This window comes from Crotalus tigris, unplaced genomic scaffold (genome assembly GCF_016545835.1).
Source record: "Crotalus tigris isolate CLP2741 ecotype Arizona unplaced genomic scaffold, ASM1654583v1 scf7180000018954.1357295, whole genome shotgun sequence".
NCBI classification, from domain to species: domain Eukaryota; kingdom Metazoa; phylum Chordata; class Lepidosauria; order Squamata; family Viperidae; genus Crotalus; species Crotalus tigris.
In genome coordinates this window covers 921,175-939,248 of record NW_024097293.1, presented here as the reverse complement: position 1 = coordinate 939,248, position 18,074 = coordinate 921,175, and the positions used below count along the sequence as shown (strand labels likewise).

At 40.4% G+C, this 18,074-nt stretch overlaps 2 protein-coding genes across 3 annotated transcripts in view; one reads left to right on the top strand and one right to left on the bottom strand.

Moving 5' to 3' along the window:
• Positions 1–1,322: 1,322 nt before the first annotated feature.
• On the top strand, positions 1,323–3,493 carry LOC120314565 (uncharacterized protein K02A2.6-like; the record flags this gene model as incomplete). Its single annotated transcript, XM_039357813.1, has 3 exons — positions 1,323–2,167; positions 2,261–2,742; positions 2,919–3,493. Coding segments are annotated over 3 exons (1,902 nt in total), but the record flags the coding sequence as incomplete, so codon positions are not given.
• A 6,852-nt stretch (positions 3,494–10,345) lies between these two features.
• LOC120314564 overlaps positions 10,346–18,074 on the bottom strand; it is a 32,285-nt gene continuing 24,556 nt past the window's right edge. For both annotated transcript variants that reach the window (XM_039357811.1, XM_039357812.1), the window contains 6 exons: positions 16,955–17,119; positions 15,720–15,884; positions 15,335–15,499; positions 12,972–13,109; positions 12,209–12,365; positions 10,346–10,464 (listed from right to left, as the gene is read on the bottom strand). In XM_039357811.1, the coding sequence (XP_039213745.1) occupies positions 12,229–12,365; positions 12,972–13,109; positions 15,335–15,499; positions 15,720–15,884; positions 16,955–17,119 (770 nt within the window). In that variant the 3' untranslated portion in view covers positions 10,346–10,464; positions 12,209–12,228. The remainder of the gene's footprint in view (positions 10,465–12,208; positions 12,366–12,971; positions 13,110–15,334; positions 15,500–15,719; positions 15,885–16,954; positions 17,120–18,074) is intronic.

The window sequence follows — 18,074 nt, the reverse complement described above, 5'->3', positions numbered from 1 at the left end:
TGCCTTGCACTACCTGGAAAGGAAGAAGTGTAAGCTTACCCAAGGAGTCCTGAGCGGCGGAAAGGAACGGCGTCGACTCGGCAGCTGCCCGCCAATCCGGTGCGCATTCGGGGGTAGGCTGGCTGATAGACCCGTCTCCTGAAGATCTGAAGATGGCGAAAATCGGAAGGCTTTTGGAATTCGACGTCTCACATCCAGAGCGGTGGGAGTCATACATAGCCAGGGTGGAGAACTACTTCAAGGCAAACCAAGTGAGGGAAGAGAGCTTGAAGGCTGCCACCCTGCTTTGTGTTTGCGGTCAAGACGCCTTCGACATCGCAGAAAACCTTGCAGCACCTGTTCCAGTAGAGTCTGTCAGCTACGCAGATCTGAAGAAGCTACTGAAGGAGCACTTCCACCCCAAGATGTCCGTCATCGCATGGCGCCACACCTTCGAGCAGAGGGATCAACGCCCGGTGAGTCGGCCAAAGAATTCATCGCCGCATTACGGAAGGCCGCCAAGCACTGCGAGTTCAAAGACCTCGAAGAACGACTGAGGGACCGATTCGTGTGCGGGTTAAGGCATCGAGATCTACAACAGAGACTTTTCGCTAAAGAAGAATTGTCCTACCAAGATGCCTTAAGGGAAGTCACCGCAGAAGAAGCAGCAGGCGGCGCTGTCAAGAACATGCGGCCGATCAGAAACAGTCCAGAGGTTGCATCCGTGCACCAGGAAGACGCCCAAAGAAACTCCGAGGAGGATCCGGACGAGGAAGTCGACCGTCTCCACCCCACGACGGAAGAAAAACAGAAGGGAAGCTCTTCAGCTCCGCTCAAGTGCATCGGCTGTGGAGGTCGCCACAGGAGAACCGACTGCAAGTTCCGCTCCGCTACCTGCCGGGCATGCGGCAAACAAGGACACATTGCAGCTGTGTGTCTGGGCCGACGAAAGGTACAACCTCAGGAAGAACTGCGCCTGAAAGGTACCAGATTCCCCAGCCAGAATAGGGTAGGGTTTTTGCGCTTCGCGAAGAAGCATCCTTAGGACAGGCACACACAAGCCCATTAAGAAAAAGCTGTCACTCAAGGTGAAGCTACAAGGGGTTCCATTATCTATGGAACTAGACACAGGGTCTGCCTTTTCAATTATCTCATTGCATACATTTAGGAAGATTTGTTCCGGTAGTGGAACTCAGGCCAAGTTAAGGCCTTCTGACATTGTGTTAACAGACTTTCAAAATTCAAGAGTGTGTGTTAAGGGGGAGGCCACCCTTAACGTGCAATACAAGAGTTTTGAAGGTCCACTAGACTTATTAGTAGTAGGGGGTGAACGAACGAGTCTCATAGGACTCGATTGGTTTGAGGCCCTGGGGATACACGTCACAGGACTCAACAGCTTACAAACACTCGACCTACAGGAAGTCTGCAAAGAATTTGCAGATGTTTTCAGCCCCCAGCTGGGCACATTCAAAGGACCCCCTGTGTCCTTAAAGCTAGACCCCACTGTCACTCCCATTAGAATTAAAGCAAGAAGGGTCCCTTTTGCTTTAAAGAGTAAAATTGACACTGAGTTAGACAAACTGATTCAACAGGGAATCCTAGAACCTGTTGATTCCAGTCCTTGGGAGACCCCCATTGTCACGCCTCTAAAGGCAAATGGGGACATTCGCATTTGTGCTGACTACAAATGCACTCTGAATAAGGCATTGCAGCAACATGCCTATCCTGTTCCTGTGGTCAGTCATATTCTGGCCTCCCTCAAGGGGGGGCGCGTTTTTGCAAAGCTTGACCTAGCTCAAGCGTATCAACAGCTGCCTGTTGATGATGATGCTGCTATAGCTCAGACTATTGTGACCCACAGGGGAGCCTTTAAGGTAAAAAGGCTGCAGTTTGGAGTGAATGTCGCTCCTGGGATTTTCCAAAGCGTAATGGAAAACACACTACAGGGTATACCAGGGGTTTGCCCCTACTTTGATGATGTCTTAATTGCAGGAGACTCCACACACATTCTAGCTGAAAGGCTAAGGGCTGTTCTGTTAAGATTCAGGAAGTCAGGCCTCAAGCTCAAAAAAGACAAATGCAAGATTGGGGTGCCTTCTACTGAATTTCTGGGGTTCAAAATTGATGCTGCTGGGATTCACCCTGCTGAATCCAAACTAACAGCTATTTTAGAAGCACCTAGGCCAAAGTCCAAGGCCGAACTTCAGGCCTTCCTGGGCCTCCTGAATTTCTACAATTCTTTTCTTCCACATAAAGCTAGTGTAGCTGAGCCTCTTCACAGGCTACTAGACAAACAAGCAGTGTGGCAGTGGTCACATACACATGAGGCTTGCTTTAACAAAGTCAAGGCCTTGCTCACTTCTAACAGTGTACTTGCACATTTCAACGAATCTCTTCCTGTGTGCATCGCATGTGATGCGTCCCCTTACGGGGTAGGAGCTGTCCTGAGCCACCTCAGGTCTGATGGAACTCAGGTTCCTGTTGCATATTACTCCAGAACATTGTCTTCTGCTGAGCGCAACTACGCTCAGATAGACAGGGAGGCTCTGGCTGTTGTTGCTGGAATTAAAAAATTCCACGATTTTCTATATGGCAGGCATTTCACGGTCTTCACTGACCATAAGCCTCTGCTGGGACTGTTTACCACACGTAAGCAGACTCCCCAAATCATTTCCCCTAGAATGCTTAGGTGGTCTATTTTTCTGTCTGCATATGATTTTTCATTACTCCACAAGCCTGGGAAAGAAATGGGCCATGCTGATGGCCTCAGTAGATTGCCTCTGCCAGTAGTAGAAGCTGACCCTGTGCCAGCTGTCAACATTATATCAATCCAAGCCTTGCCCGAGCTCCCTCTTTGTGCCAGGGATGTTGCCGCTGAAACAGGTACAGATCACACACTTTCACGTGTCCGTTCCTGGGTTTTGTCCGGCTGACCTGAGCACTGCCCTGGTCCAAAAGAAATGAGTTGTCCCTTTCTCAGGGTTGTCTGCTTTGGGGAAACAGAGTTGTCATTCCCACCTCAATGAGGACTAGGGTCTTAGAATCCCTCCACGAGGGTCATCCTGGCATTGTTCGTATGAAGGCTCTTGCACGCAGCCACTTGTGGTGGCCTGTTTTAGATAAGGATATTGAGGCTAAGGTGCATGCATGCCACCTGTGCCAACGATCTCGCCCAGAGATGCCCCAAGCTCCCGTGCATAAATGGGAGGAAACGCAGTCCCCATGGTCTAGGGTGCACATTGACTACGCTGGGCCCTTTCAGGGCCAGTTCTTCTTGGTCCTTGTTGACAGCCATTCAAAATGGCTTGAGGTTGTACCTGTCTCTTCCACCACCACTGCAAAGACTATTCAGGTACTGAGGGGGATTTTTGCTGCACACGGGCTTCCAGATGTCATCGTGTCTGACAACGGCCCTCAATTCACTTCCTCCGAATTCCAAGCTTTCTTACAGGCTAACATGATTCGTCATGCCACGTCTGCGCCTTTCCACCCGTCCACCAACGGTATGGCTGAACGTATGGTGCGCATCACAAAGGACGCCTTGAAAAGACTCACCTACGGGGACTGGCATCACAGGTTGGCTGACTTTCTCCTTTCTTATCGCACCACACCGTCCACTTCTACAGGGAGAAGCCCAGCTGAACTTCGCTGGGGGCGTCAACTTACTACTAAACTTGACCGGTTGCATCCGGACAGACTGCCTTCATCTACCTCACATCCTAGGGCACCTAGACAACTACTTGTGGGTGCCCCGGTTTGGGCTCGCAATTACGGGCCTGGTCATACCTGGGTCCCCGCTTCTATTTCCAGGGTCACAGGTCCTCTCTCCTACGAGGTTGCCCTGGACAACGGTCGTGTCCTGCGTCGGCACATCGACCAACTCCGCCCTAGGCGGGACTTTTCAGATGAGACTCCTGGGTCTTTTCCAGGGGGGGAGGGGGACCCTTTGGAGCAAAGGGAAGGGCACGAGCTGCTGCCCATCTCCACTGATGGAGCCACAAACGGCCCATCCCAGGGTTCCGCGAGAGCTCCGAACAAGAATTCTATGAGCCTACCTAACTACCAGGCATCCACGCCTACTCCAGCCAGGGAGTCACCCCGGGAGCATACTCACTTTCCACACACATCACACAGTACTCCAGTCACGGAGGATACCCGGGGGCATCTCAACAAATCATTCCCCGCAAGAGAGCTGGCACACAATCCCCAAGGTTGGCCTGACCTTACCCCAAATTCTACAGGGGGTCAAACATACAGGGAGGTGGTCGAGGAACCAAGTCCCGACTACAACACCTCTAGCCCAAATCAGGGAGTAACTGAGTTTTGGGAAAGTACAGAAACCCACACAAGCCCGGACACAGAACGGGGTTCAGGGAATGGTCAGCCTCCTGACAGGTCTTGGACGGACCTAGGAGGTTCAACAGAGACGCCCAGCAGTGGCTATCACTTCAAGGGGCCCGAGGGTCTACAGCTAGGCAGGTCAACCAGGTCACAAAGTGACAGAAGCCCTGGCCTGACGAGCCCGGTGGGCGAGCAAGCAGGCCAGGCAGCGGGGCACAGTCCTTGGAAGGCACCAAGGCAAAATAAGGAGAACAGGCTCACATCTCCCTCCAGTCAGGGAACTCATGCTAGTAACCCAGAGCTGAGAAGGTCACAGAGAGCAAAGAAGTCTCCTAAATACTTAGAGGATTACATAACATTGATGGCTAAACAAAAGCCAGGTAACGATAGGAGCACTGAGAAGCAGAACACTGCATAAAATAAATGATTATATGTTGGTAGTAGTTTTAGCCCGGGGGAAAGGGGTGTTATGTCCCGAGCCTTGCAAACGGCTCGGGCGTTTGCAGGCAGTCCCGGGCAGGTGCAAAGCTGCCCGGGACCAGACAGGCTGTCGCCAGCACCGTGCGCATGCGCGGGTGCTGGCGCGGGAAAAGTATCACATTTACCCGGGAAGCGTCTATATAAGAAGCTGGGAGGTTTTGGGAGCTGCTGAAGCCATCTACTTGTAAGCTGAACGCTGAATAAAGGAAACTGAGAACTTCAACTGCTTCTCGTGTCTGCTTCCCGCCAAGGACTCAACAGTATAGGTCCTCCTGCTTGAGCAGGGGGCTGGACTAGATGACCTCCAAAGTCCCTTCCAGCTCTATTCTATTCCTATTTAGAAAAATGTGTCACAGGGCATTCCCACCTTCCTAATTTCTGAGTTAAAGCTCCATTCATGATTACTTTTTGCTCATTTACGGAAAGAGAAAAGGGTTTCTCTAAATTAGGCAAGCCCAAAGTCAGTGGTGACATTAATACCTATTTAAATTGATGGAAAGATTGGGCAAACTGGGTCCACTTATATAATTTCTGTAGCTTCATAGAGGGTTTTGACAAAACACCAAAATTTGGAATCCAAATCCTGCCATTCTCCCCATATTCCCTTAGTTGAGAGGTTTTAGGAGGGAAAATTCTGCAGACAGTTTCAATACATTGAGCAGTCAATTGACACTGTCCCTAGAGAGTTTAAATCCCAAGTATAAAACAGAGGAATATTTGGTTAATTCCAGTCATTAGATACACAGCTGGAATATTGGATTGGGTTCAAGCAGAACTAAGAGCCTTGGATAGGAAGACAAGAAATGACATAATGACAATGAATCATGCCCTTCATCCACACAGAGAGAGATACTAACAAATTCTACTTACCAAGGAGCATAGTGGACATGGAATGCTGCAAGTACATCAGATGGTGAAGAAGAAAAAGGGTATCAGATGAACTAAATTGGCAAAGAAATATAAATAAAGAATAAAAAAGAGACCTGGCCTGGCAAAATATTACATGGCCAGTACATTAAAAAGTTAGTAGGCAAAGAACTTCACAACAAAACCTGTCAATAGCTAAGAGTGGAAAAGGTGAAGAAGAAGAGAGGCTAATTCTGGCTGCCTTAAGAATAAATGCATGCAAAGCCAGAATTGAGATGACAGCTAGATAGCAAATGCTACCTGTGCAAAGAAGCTGGGGAAAAAATGTATCACCTGTAAAGGTGATTGCTGTAAAGTCTAGGTGCATAGACTAACTTTAAACATTGGCATGACAAAACAGTAATAATTGTGCATTGTAATATTTTCAAGAAATACCATTTGCCTACAAGCAAGAACTGGTGGCAGTACACAATAGAGAAAATAAAAATTTATTTTTCTGCAGATTTCACCATAGGGAGCATGTGGTTTTCATTTGCAGTTTTTGTCATAATTAAAAGTCATGACCCACCATAGTTGCCAATCAGCAGCCCCATCTTTCATGCAAGGGGATTAGGATTCCTGCTTATAAACAATTGGAAAAGCAACTGGAAAGAAACCATAAAACAACCATAAAACACCATGAACTCTTAAGCATTTGTGGTAAAATTGTTGGATAATGAATTACACTGTGACCAGCACTGGCAATTACCTTGACAAAAGCTCATAGAAATAGAGCTGTCTTTTTTTTCCCCTCCAATCATTATTTGCCCTACAAATGCAGAAGTTGAATATACTACAGCCAAAAATGGTACAAATCCAATTTGACAACCCATTCTGAGTTTTAGGAGATAAAATTGAGCTATTCCATCAAGCATAGGAGAGCATGTCATGTTTAACAATTTGATACGAGCCAAGACATGTTTTTGCAGATATTTTTCCTTTATGCAAGATATTTGATGCCTTATTTGTGTAAAGGAATTGTGGGGATTTCGTACTTTACTTGTGTGAAGTAATTAAGAAGGAATGAGAGAAGGAGGGAGAGAAGAAAGGGGGAAGGGAGAGGGAGGAAGGGTGGAAAGGGAGAGGGAGAAGGAAGCAAGAAATCAGAACTGATTGTTTCTAACCTTGACAAACTGGAAATCAAGATGGAAGAGCCCTGCTACATAGAACCAATGCATTAAAAGGGATCATTACCTTCATGAGATAATTGAGAAAGTGTGAGAAAAGATATTTTTCAAATCCCATTTGACTACATCTTCCTCTCACAAGTATAATGTTTAAAAGTCTATGTATGCTATCAGCAGCCACTTAGTCAACACAATCATACCTGGTTAATAATAGCTACATGATGCTTCCACATTGGGAAGTAATGATTATGATGTACTGATGTTTTTAAATGAGGAATCCATTCAGGTTTAACTAATGTGATCCTGCTCAGCTGAGAAGAATTAGTAGATAATATATAAAGAAGAAAATACAGTTATTGGCAGTTTTGCAAGAAAAGCGAAAGGATGTTTTTGAAAAAGAGGAACAAGCTACAGCTAGAAAGCAGTTCTAAGGACAGGTCTAAATTAACATTTAGTAGATCTACAAATGCTTCTCGCATTCCATTTATATTTGGATTGACTTTTTATAATTGCCACAAGGATTACAAAAATCCCCAAATATTTTGAGCACTGTTTCCCCAAAGAAAAGAAAATATGTTTTTGGTCTTTCTTTCTAGTGGAAGAATTGGGGAACATAATCTACTTTTTTTTTTTCATTACACAGCACCAGCATTCTAGAGGCATTCAGCATGCCTAATTGCCCTCTCTCTTAGACTGGACTTTTATTTTGTATGTATTTGTTTGTGGTCTGTTGGCAGTTGTTCATTGTTATTTGCTTGATATTTGAAAAACTTACATTTTACTCATAAAATTGCTGGTCTTAAGTTATGCCATTTCAGCTACCAAAGAATCAGCATTCAGAGAATGAATTCGCTGTTGGACTATAGAATAATCCTTCAGATTCACTCAGTTCAGTCCAGCAGACGGGTATGCTGCAGATCTCATTGGCCAAAGAGTGTCAGGTGGCGGGACCAGAAGATGGAGCTTCTTTGCTGCAGCCCCTGCTCTGTGGGGACTGAGCCACAGGCTGTACTCTGTTGAGGCCTTCAGATGTTAGAATGGCCTCAACTCTGTTGGCCTTTTAGAAGGCTTTAAAAACTTGGCTTTGTACCTGGGCATGAGGTTCCAAAAACATTACAGTCCCTGTCTCTTCACTTTATTGTCATTTGGCCAACTATCTCAGCTGCTGTATATATTTGTTTTGGATTATTTTTATTGATTTTGCCTGTTTTATTATTTCAGAATTGTAAGCCACCCAGAGTCATTTAGTTGAGATGGGCAACCATAGAAATTAAATAAAAGTAAATATGATTACTTTTTCCTTTTATTCTAAAGTACTCTTTTTTTAATTCCAAAAGAATGCTAAAATCACCTGCAGTTTCTCTCAGGATCACTTGGCTAAACAATAGCACAATAGACATTTTCCCTTCAGGCTCCAGATAGTATTACTATTTCCAAGGTTCCCAATCTTGAAAAGTTCACCATAGACATAAAAACTGAACTATGAAACAATCCTCTTTTCCCTAGTGGGGATATTTGTACGATTTCGTGATGGGCTTTTTTTGTTTTTAGTTCTTTAATACAAGTAAGAATTACATGAAGCAGTCCCCTTTTGCAAACTATGTCAAGTGGTTCAGTCCATTCCATCTTACTGTATTTAATATGTATATCCTGCTCTTCCTTTAAGAATGAAAATGGCATATATAGCACTTCCTCATCTCATTTTTTCCTTAAAGTTGGATAAGAATGAGTGCCTAGCCTCAAGATACCCAATGAATTTTCATTGCTAAGGCAGCCATGACAGGTGTAACAATAGAGTTACTTATACTACAAATGTTGTTGTTGTTGTTGTTGCTATTATTATGGATCATCGTACAGTCAGCCAGATGTTCAGACTGGATTTGGCATTTTGTCTACCTATCGAGTCCTTACCTAGGACCTGGGATAGGCAGATGTGGATGTTTGATGGTATTACAGGTACCGTCGCAGGATGGAAGCAGTTCCTAGTAAGGCCGCCTTTTGCAATTGACTAATAGCGAACTTGTCAATGTCAATGGTGTTCAAGTGGTGCTTCAGTTGTTTTGGGATTGCACCCAAGGAGCCTATTACTGTTGGTACTACCCTTGCTTGCTTTTGCCACAGTCTTTCTATTTCTATTTGTAGGTTTTTGTATTTTGTTATCTTCTCCAGTTCTTTCTCGTCTATTCTGCTGTCTCCAGGCACTACCACGCCCACTATCCAGACTTTTTTGTCTTTCTTATCGACAATTGTTAAGTCTGGGGTGTTATGTTGCAGGTGCTTGTCTGTTTGAATTCTGAAGTCCCAGAGCAGTTTAATTTTATCATTTTCTATGACTTTCTCTATTTTATGATCCCACCAGTTTTTGCTTACAGGCAAATGATATTTTTTGCAGATCTTCCAATGCACCATTGTTGCTACTTTGTCATGCCGCTGCTTGTAATCAGTTTGTGCAATCTTCTTGCAACAGCTTACCAAGTGGTCCACTGTTTCTTCAGCTTCTTGCATAGGCGGCACTTACTGTCTGTTGCTGTCTTCTCAATTTTGACTTTGTATGCATTTGTCCTTAAGGCTTGGTCTTGTGCAGCCAGAATTAGTCCCTCGGTCTCTTTCTTCAATTTTCCTGCTCTTAGCCATTGCCAGGTCTTGTTATTATCTGCTTTCCCAGGTATTTTTTTAATGTATTGGCCATGTAGTGCTTTGTCTTCCCATGCCTCTATTCTGTTCTTCATTTGGTTTTTCTTGTAGGCCAGTTTGGTCTCTCCAGTAGTTAGTAAGCCTTCCTGATATACTAATTTCAGTGCATCTTCATCATTGTTCTTCAGATATTCTTCCAAAGCCATTTTTTCTTCTTCAACCATCTGATGTACTTGTAGCATTCCATGCCCAACTACTATTATTATTATTATTATTATTATTATTATTATTATTCATGCTGAGGAGCCTATTTGGCCTTAAATGGCATGAAAAGAGTTGTTCTCCAAAAAGGTGGCAAGGCCAAGACAAAGTATAATTATGATCGGGTTGAATTTCACCATATGCCATTAATATGATTTAACCCTACCTGATTTATATTTATAAATATAAAAACTTCCATTTGGGAAGGTCCTTTGGGGATGCACGGTGAAAATTTTGGAAGTGTTTACATAGTCCTACAGCTGCAAGTTGTGAATTGACCTTTAGCTATTTCTTTTCATAGATGGGGATTGTGATGGATATTACTACACTCCTTAGAGAAAGAGCTAACTTTGAAAAAGAAATGCAAGGTAAACATCCACTTTGACTCTCTTTATTATAAGAAGAGGCAGTGGAAAAATATCAGGCTTTCCAGATTCTGCTAAAGACCTTTAACAACAGAATTCTCAAGTAGTCCTTATGGTGTCTGTTTTCTGTTCTGGTCAGAAGGTCTGAAATATATCGATTAGGGAATGCATATGTTTCCCTGCTACCACCACATGGCAATTACAAGCAAATAATAATAATAATTGCCCCAGAGAGTTACAGAAAATTTTTATTTCCAGATCTAGAATTCATCAAAACAAAGAAAAGTCAACTTCTTTACTATATTGATCCTGGCCATTGAAAAGTTTCAGCAAGCCCTGATGATCGGCTGGTCTATCTTTGAGGACATGAGCTGAAAAGACAACCCAAAATACAAAGGAATATGCAATCAGTCGGTGTGTCATTGTAATGTGTCAACTCTATACAGAGTTCACTGTGGAAGACAGTAGATGGCTAATTCAGGACAGACTAGGAGGTATAAGATAAAATTTATGAAAACATTTTATCTACAAGACGAAATATAGCCTTTTCAATGAAATGCACTATTAAGTCATATTATCAAGCCCCAGGACAGAAGATGTTGGAAGTTGAAGTTGTCAAATGCAATCCTTGGCATTTTTAATGAAAGAATCCAAAACAGCTCATCTCAGCCAGGATATGCTTTGACTAGGAGATTTCTGCCCATAACTTTGGATTATTTATAGTCAGATTACTCATTAACTAATGCTACAATGAAAGCAATTGCATACACTCATGAAGTTTATCGTATAATTCCTTCACTGCATTAAATTCCTGTTAAAAACAGTGTTTCATAACTGTTTATCTTTTACTCCTCTACCTACATTAATATTATGCAACCACTAAGTAGTATCTACATTTCTAAAGTCACTCTTTACCAGTCTTTTATAAGAAAGGTCTATAATGAGAAGGGAGAAGATCAAAACCAAAGGCACGATCGGTGTGTTATAAGTACAGTGCAGTATATTAGTAGAATGTAGCTCTTCCAGCCTAATCAGTCCTCACTGGAGGAACAATGGAAAGTGTCTGGCTTGTTTAAATGTGGGAATTAGCCAATCAGCCAATGAAGACCAAGAGCAGAAGAAGCATAAAATAGACTGGATGTCTTTCTGCTATTCTAGCATGTCCAGGGAAATGCTGAAGTTACATGTTCAAACCAGTTTAGAAAGCATACCAAGAAATATTTCTGCACTCTCTAATCAAAACAGCCTATTTAAAAAGTTGCCACCCTAAAAGCATGCAACTGTTAGAACGATGTCATTGCTTTTTATTTAACATTTTCAGATTTCTGGAAATCTACATGATGTCCTTCTTAGCAAGGTACTGTTTTCATATAACCTCTAGGTATCCTTTTATCTCAATATGAAGCAATCTTCTTTTAAATGGCCACTTATTTGTAAATGATGCAGTTTCTTTGTGAGATAAGATAATATGAGGCCTTACATGCATGTTGGGAAAACTGTGAACTGTTATTCTTCCTTATTTTCTCAGGATTCACATATCTCTTTACTGCTACCTAATTACACTTGTGTGGTTCAAGTAAAATGATTGTTCTCTCTTGTGTTTCATATACAGTTTTGCAAATTTCCTTCTTCCTTTGTCATCTGCACTTCCCTTTTCTTTCCAGTGAAGGAAACAAATATTGCATGACAGCAAAAATTAAGTCATCAACTCAGAAACTGCCAATTTCATCATGCTTTAGTAACAGGGCTAAAAATTAGTGGCAAAAAGGCTGCAAGCTCAAAAACTGCTCCAGATTTTCCACGGGAAATATAGGCAACCTCAGGAACATTGTTTCTGCAATCTTGCTGTAATCCTTAAAAAAAATGGTATGAGAAAATTGATTTCAAAAACATAGGCACTATCCAAATGAATGGAAAATTTATTTTCCACTACAGACCCACGGTATCAAATCCACTAGCGTAGCAGGATGTTCACAGTTCACAGTTTGCATCTCCAACAGGTAGAAAATCAGCTGACAACAGTAGTGCAATGAATGTCAGAAATACCAAGATGAAGATAACTTTGGTCCCCTCCCCTGTCCATTCCCATCTGATGAAAACTTTCTCCATCCCCACCTGAAATTCTTTAGTCCAATTCAGCACAGAAGCCAACTATGATTGACATCAACATTGCTGGTGAGGGAACACCATCGTTTGTTATCGGCACGCCCATCACTGGTACAGTTGCCATATGACTGGCCACGAAAGATAAAAGGAAAGACACAATCTGCTTCTAAATGGCAAGAAGAATAAAAAAAATGGAAGGGTTTTTTTTTAATTTGCTTGGTCTACATATCTTCCTCCTGTACAAAATGAAGAATTCAAACAACATTTTTTAAGCCATCTCCAAAATGTAGAGGGTACAAATTCAAAAATAAAAACTAGTATAATTCAATATTCCTTCAATCTTCTTACCTCTACCCACTTGTACTGATAGTCAGTTCAAATCACAAAAGATTTGCTATAAGATCATACAAGTAATTCATGACTTATGACTAGTTGCTTAGCAACCATTCAAAGTTACAACGGACCTCCCTAGGAGTACTTCTGAGCCAGATTTGAACTTCCGACAGCCATCCCCACTAATACCAGCAGTAACATGACCTATGTCAAGTGCTTGGCAACCAGTTTTCATATTACAGCATATTGCAGTCACATGACCACATTTTACAGTGCTTTTGCAAAAAAATGACATTTAAAACATATATATATATATATATATATATATATATATATATATATATATGCATATTTTTAATCTCTTGATTATAGGAAAGTCATAGTTGGATATAACATAAAAAACATAATAATAATTTCCTAGCACTGCCCTTTGGCTCACCATTGCATAATCTCCATTTCAAACCACTTTTATAGTCCGGAGTGGTGGCACACCAAGCTTTTCCTTCAATCTGATCCATGGTGGTGCAGCTTTCATATGGTTTTCCTTTATAGATGAAAGGAAAGACACAGCCTGTTTCTGAATTTTTTTAAAAAAAGATAAAACAAGACAAAAGAGTGATCAGTATTTATTTGAATTCATTCTTCACTTAATAAATCATGTGAGTTCTGTCAAATGCACCTTTGGAAACAAATTCTGATTAATCTGAATTCTTTATAAGGAAGTTCTGTTTTAGTCCAGGGTAACTGCAGATATGAAGGAATTTGAATGTCTTTGAATTTTTTATTTTGAGATGAAATATATGGTGTGCTTCTGTTTTTAACTAATTTCTATGGAACATCCAAGAAGGATGTTGATGTGAAGGCCAAAAATATCTTAAATTTATATCTAAATATTAATCTGTAAAGTCTGTAGATTACATCACTTTACATACATTAATTTACAGAACTGTGGAGCTTATCTGTGGCAAGGTTAAAAGTTTTCCATTTTCCAAGATTATGCACAACTAAGAGATTAGAATACGTGGTAAATGTAAAACTCAGCTTCCCATAGCAAGCCTTCTAACATTGATGAATCTTATTGTGGTCTCCTAACAGCCTAACGCCGCTGTTAATCTGAATTTATTTTCTCTCACAGAATTTCATCTTCTTGGTGAAAACCATTTAATTAAAGCAGAACAAGATTTTTAAAAATCAGTTACCACAAGGTGGCAGCAGAGAACACTAACTGGCAAAGACTAAAAGAAATGCCTATATAAGGAAATTATGGTCCATTCGTTTTTAGTCATTCTATGGCAATCAGCAACTATCTCCCGCTAAAGGAGTATCTGCAGACTTTATATGCAACAAGTCCATCCCTAAAGAATCTCATTTACATTATGGATAAAAGGTTGTCTATAATCAAGAAATCTCTCTTTGAATCATATGGCAGCAATGAATAAGACAAGACGAGAAAAGGTTTTTCAATCTGATCCCCTCCAGTTCTGCCAGATTACAATACCTACAACCAGTGCTTTTTTTGTAAAAAAAAAAAAAAAAAAAAAAAAGGTGCCGGAACTCACACATGTCATACAACCTGCCTTGCCTACCCTGCAAGGTTCTATCCAAAAAAGGTGCCGGAACTCCGTTCTGGGTGTTCTATGACAAAAAAAAGTCCTGCCCAGTCAGCATGGTCCAAGTGAGCAGTAGTTCTGGCAACTGTAGATCATTATATCTGGAAAGTTTCCTTAAAAACTACAGCTTTTTCTCAGCTTCAGTCTCCCTGCCCACCATCTCCTGTATAGTGCTGGTAGTAGACTTCATTTCAGGAAACTTAGAAAGGTCAGGAACTCTCTTGAATAACTTAAAACATTATTCAATAGGTTAACAATCTAACTAGATCTGGTTCTTCTTATCAATGTGAAATATGTGTTGCAGTCAAATTACAGGTGGCTCTTCTATTTCTTCATTCATGCCATACTAGGCATTATGGAGTAAAATGTGCTTTTCCTCATCTTCACTGCCCCTGAGAGTTCACTTTTCTTAGCCAGAGATACCCCATTGCAGATGTCAGAATTCCATAAATTTCATAAAGACGTTTTTCATTATGTTTGTTACAGAATTGTGGTGAGATATTGAGGGTGCCAATTACAGCACAGTTGAAACAATATACAGATCCTTTTGAGAACTCATCACAAATGACGAGAAAAAGAAAAAGCAAGGGAGTCCATTTCAAGGATAATGGGAGGAATCATGATGAGTAATTCATCAAATGCATTGTTTTACTAAACACACTTCACAAATTATAGTTAAGAGTATTTTGTAAAGATGAAATGTGATTTTTATCTCATGTATTTTCATTCTGAATAGATAACAGAGTTTATGCAAGCCCTGGCTATCCCCGGAAATGAAAGTAGGATTTATTTTGGCAAGGAGAAAATATATATATATTACTTCACAAATGACATATGCAAGAAATGTAATCACTGTATGAAAACAAAATTACACCATCCAAAACCAATCCCCAATGTTTTTGAATGAATATGAACTTAGAATTGTTAATACTTGTTTCGAAAAGGGGTTAAAGTGTGTTATGGTTTTGATTGATAGTATAGTTGGTTAATGTTAGTTAGGTTTCGTTTGTTTATTTGGTATCCTGTAATCAGCTATGGGAAGTGGGGGAGGGGAGGAAGGGGTGGGAGGGGTTTATATTGTATTAAATTTGCAAAACTTTTAATTAAAAAAAAAGAACTTAGAATTCTCATGAGTGAAAATCAATCAGTCAAAAAAGTTTCTTCTCTTCACTGTTTCTTTTCATTCTCTTACTTGTGATGGTACAAAAAGTCAGCCTTTTATCTACATCATAGTTCTTGGTGATGGCACACCAGAGTTTATCATCTTCTCGTCCATCTGTTGTACAGCTGTTGTAGCTCTTACCATTGTATGTGAATGGAAAGATACATTTGGGAGTTTCCTCAGTTGTGCCCGGCCCTGCATTAAAAAAAAAAAAAAGGAAGAAGAAGAAAAGTGAAGAAGTAAAATTCAAGAGAAAGATCTGCAAAGTGTAGGAACTAATGAAAAACGAAAGTGTGTTTGTTGTGACAAAGTGCCTTCCATTGTTCAACCCTAGAATCTTTGTCATTTAGATTTTTCAAAAATAGGTCTCTTTTTTTCTAGGCCAAATAAAACACCTCCATTACTCTTTTTGTACCTGTGTCATTGCAGCACATCCATTTTTTATCCACATCATAGTTGCTAGTAGTGGCACACCACTTCTTCCCATCCCTCATACCATTACTGATGCATGTGCTATAGGAATTGCCATTGTAGATGAATGGGAAAACACAAGTTGGACCGTCTATCCTTGGATCTGGATCTGGATTTTAAAACCACAATGGAAAAATGCTCACTGGATTTGAAGGAGTAACATAAAACTGTGAGTATCATTTAGAGAGAATAAAATGCTATATCAAGAAATGAAAACACAAACTCTGAAGGAAAATTTTTGCTGCAATTTCAACTGCCTGTTAGACCAGACATACATTGATTTCCAAGACTGTCAGTTCTTTGGATCTGGTGCTTCCTAAGGGATCAGAATCTTTGAATGGCAATGCCTCTAGTCTTTTCTTTCTTTTTCAAAGGTAAATGTATTAAGTTTGGAAAAGAAAAAGACAATAAAGAAAGGTCTCATCAGTAGACAACCTGGATGCCTTTCTTTGCCTTTCAAAAAGTTATTTCTCACTTAGAATCATGAGGTGTAAATTTTGCTAATTAGAGAAGCAGCCCTTCCTCCTAAATTAACTGCCCAATCCTGTATTTTCTAATAGGTTGGGATTCTTCTCAAATAATGGAGTTGGCTGAAGATTTTGTGAATTAAAATCAAGGACATTAGAAATGCAATCAGGACATTAGAATGTTTGTTTTTTTGCCTCTTTGTCCCAATATTTTTTGTTCCCCTCCACTCTTCTGTAAGGACTTTTATCTACCAATTATCCTGTGACAAGGATCTCTGAAGTGAAAGAAATGAGATAAAGGCTTCCCAAAAACCTGGTGTAATTTGATTCTTATGCATTTAATAAAGATATATCCTGCTTTCATTTAGCAACTAAAGTAGGAAGCATTCCTGTCACCCATTTTCCTCCACAACAATCCTATGAGATAGGTTGGACTGAAAGAGAATGAACATAATATTCCTGTTCCTATCCCAGCATTTTAATCACCACACTATATTGGCTCTTTAAAAACAAATCTAGAGCCACTGACACCTACTGTCCAGAGGGCTAGATTTAAAAAAATATTTTTAAATTATTTAAAAATTGTTAGTGTATTTCCATTTATGATTGTTGATGTTGCCTATCAGTTACTATTATAAATTATATCCAAAAAAAACTGGTGGCTGTTGTAATTAATGGTAGTAGTACTATTTTGCTACTGCTGCTGTCCTACCTGTGATATTACAATATGTCCATTTCTTATCTACATCATAGTTGCTAGTAGTTGCACACCAGCATTTTCCATTACTCATGCCATCTGCAGTACATGTTGTATATAATTTATCTTTGTAGATGAATGGGAAGACACACACTGGATCTTCAACATTTGGATCTGGCCCTAATGAAAAAAATTCATACAAATATTTAAAACATGAAGATATCCTTGTTTTATTATGCTCATCATACTAAAGACATGGCAGCAGACTCTACATATGTCTTTGTTGAAGAGTAGTAGATATAAGCCCCAACTGGAATGTATCCCTTCTCTTGCAAAAGCAACTTGCTTTGATGGCCATTAAAAGGACAAACTGCATCGTGTCTGTTAAGAATAAACACTGCATGGATACAAACAATATTTATACAGAGCTCCTTCCATGCCAGGTATATGCCAGCTGGTAACTCCAGATATTTTGGGTTCCAATTCTCTCAATCTCTTATCATTAGTCATTAATAAAGGTGTGAGATTGATGGTAGGTGAGATTCAAATATTTGGAGGACATCAAATTGGCTACTCCCATCTTAAGCTCTATTATGTAAAACATATGATTGTACCGTATTTTCCGGCGTATAAGACGACTTTTTAAACCCTGAAAATCTTCTCAAAAGTCGGGAGTTGTCTTATACACCAGAATATATGGGTAGCTGTTCTCTGAATTTAAAACCAATCTGCCCCCTAGTTGCCAGCCCTACTTTTTTTTACAGAAATAAGCACTAATAAGACAAAGCATACATTTTTCTACATCGCCCATCACTTTATTCTTTTTCAGGAAAAGCAATTAGTAGAAAACAGTAAGCTATATAAATTAAGGACATTACATCTACAAAAAAAAAAAGAAATATTTGATTTACTTCTTATACCTATAGCAGCAGTCATGAATATATGGAAAAACTTTTTGATTCAGCAAATCACATTGATTAAGAAAGATACTGGTCAAAGGAAAAAGATCAAAGTGAAAATTAAGAAAATAGATTATGGGATCTACCAGAGAGAATATTTAAAAAAGAAACATTTGTTTGAATATGAATATTGAATATTGAATATTGAAAAATACCAGCTGAGTTCAGGAAGCATT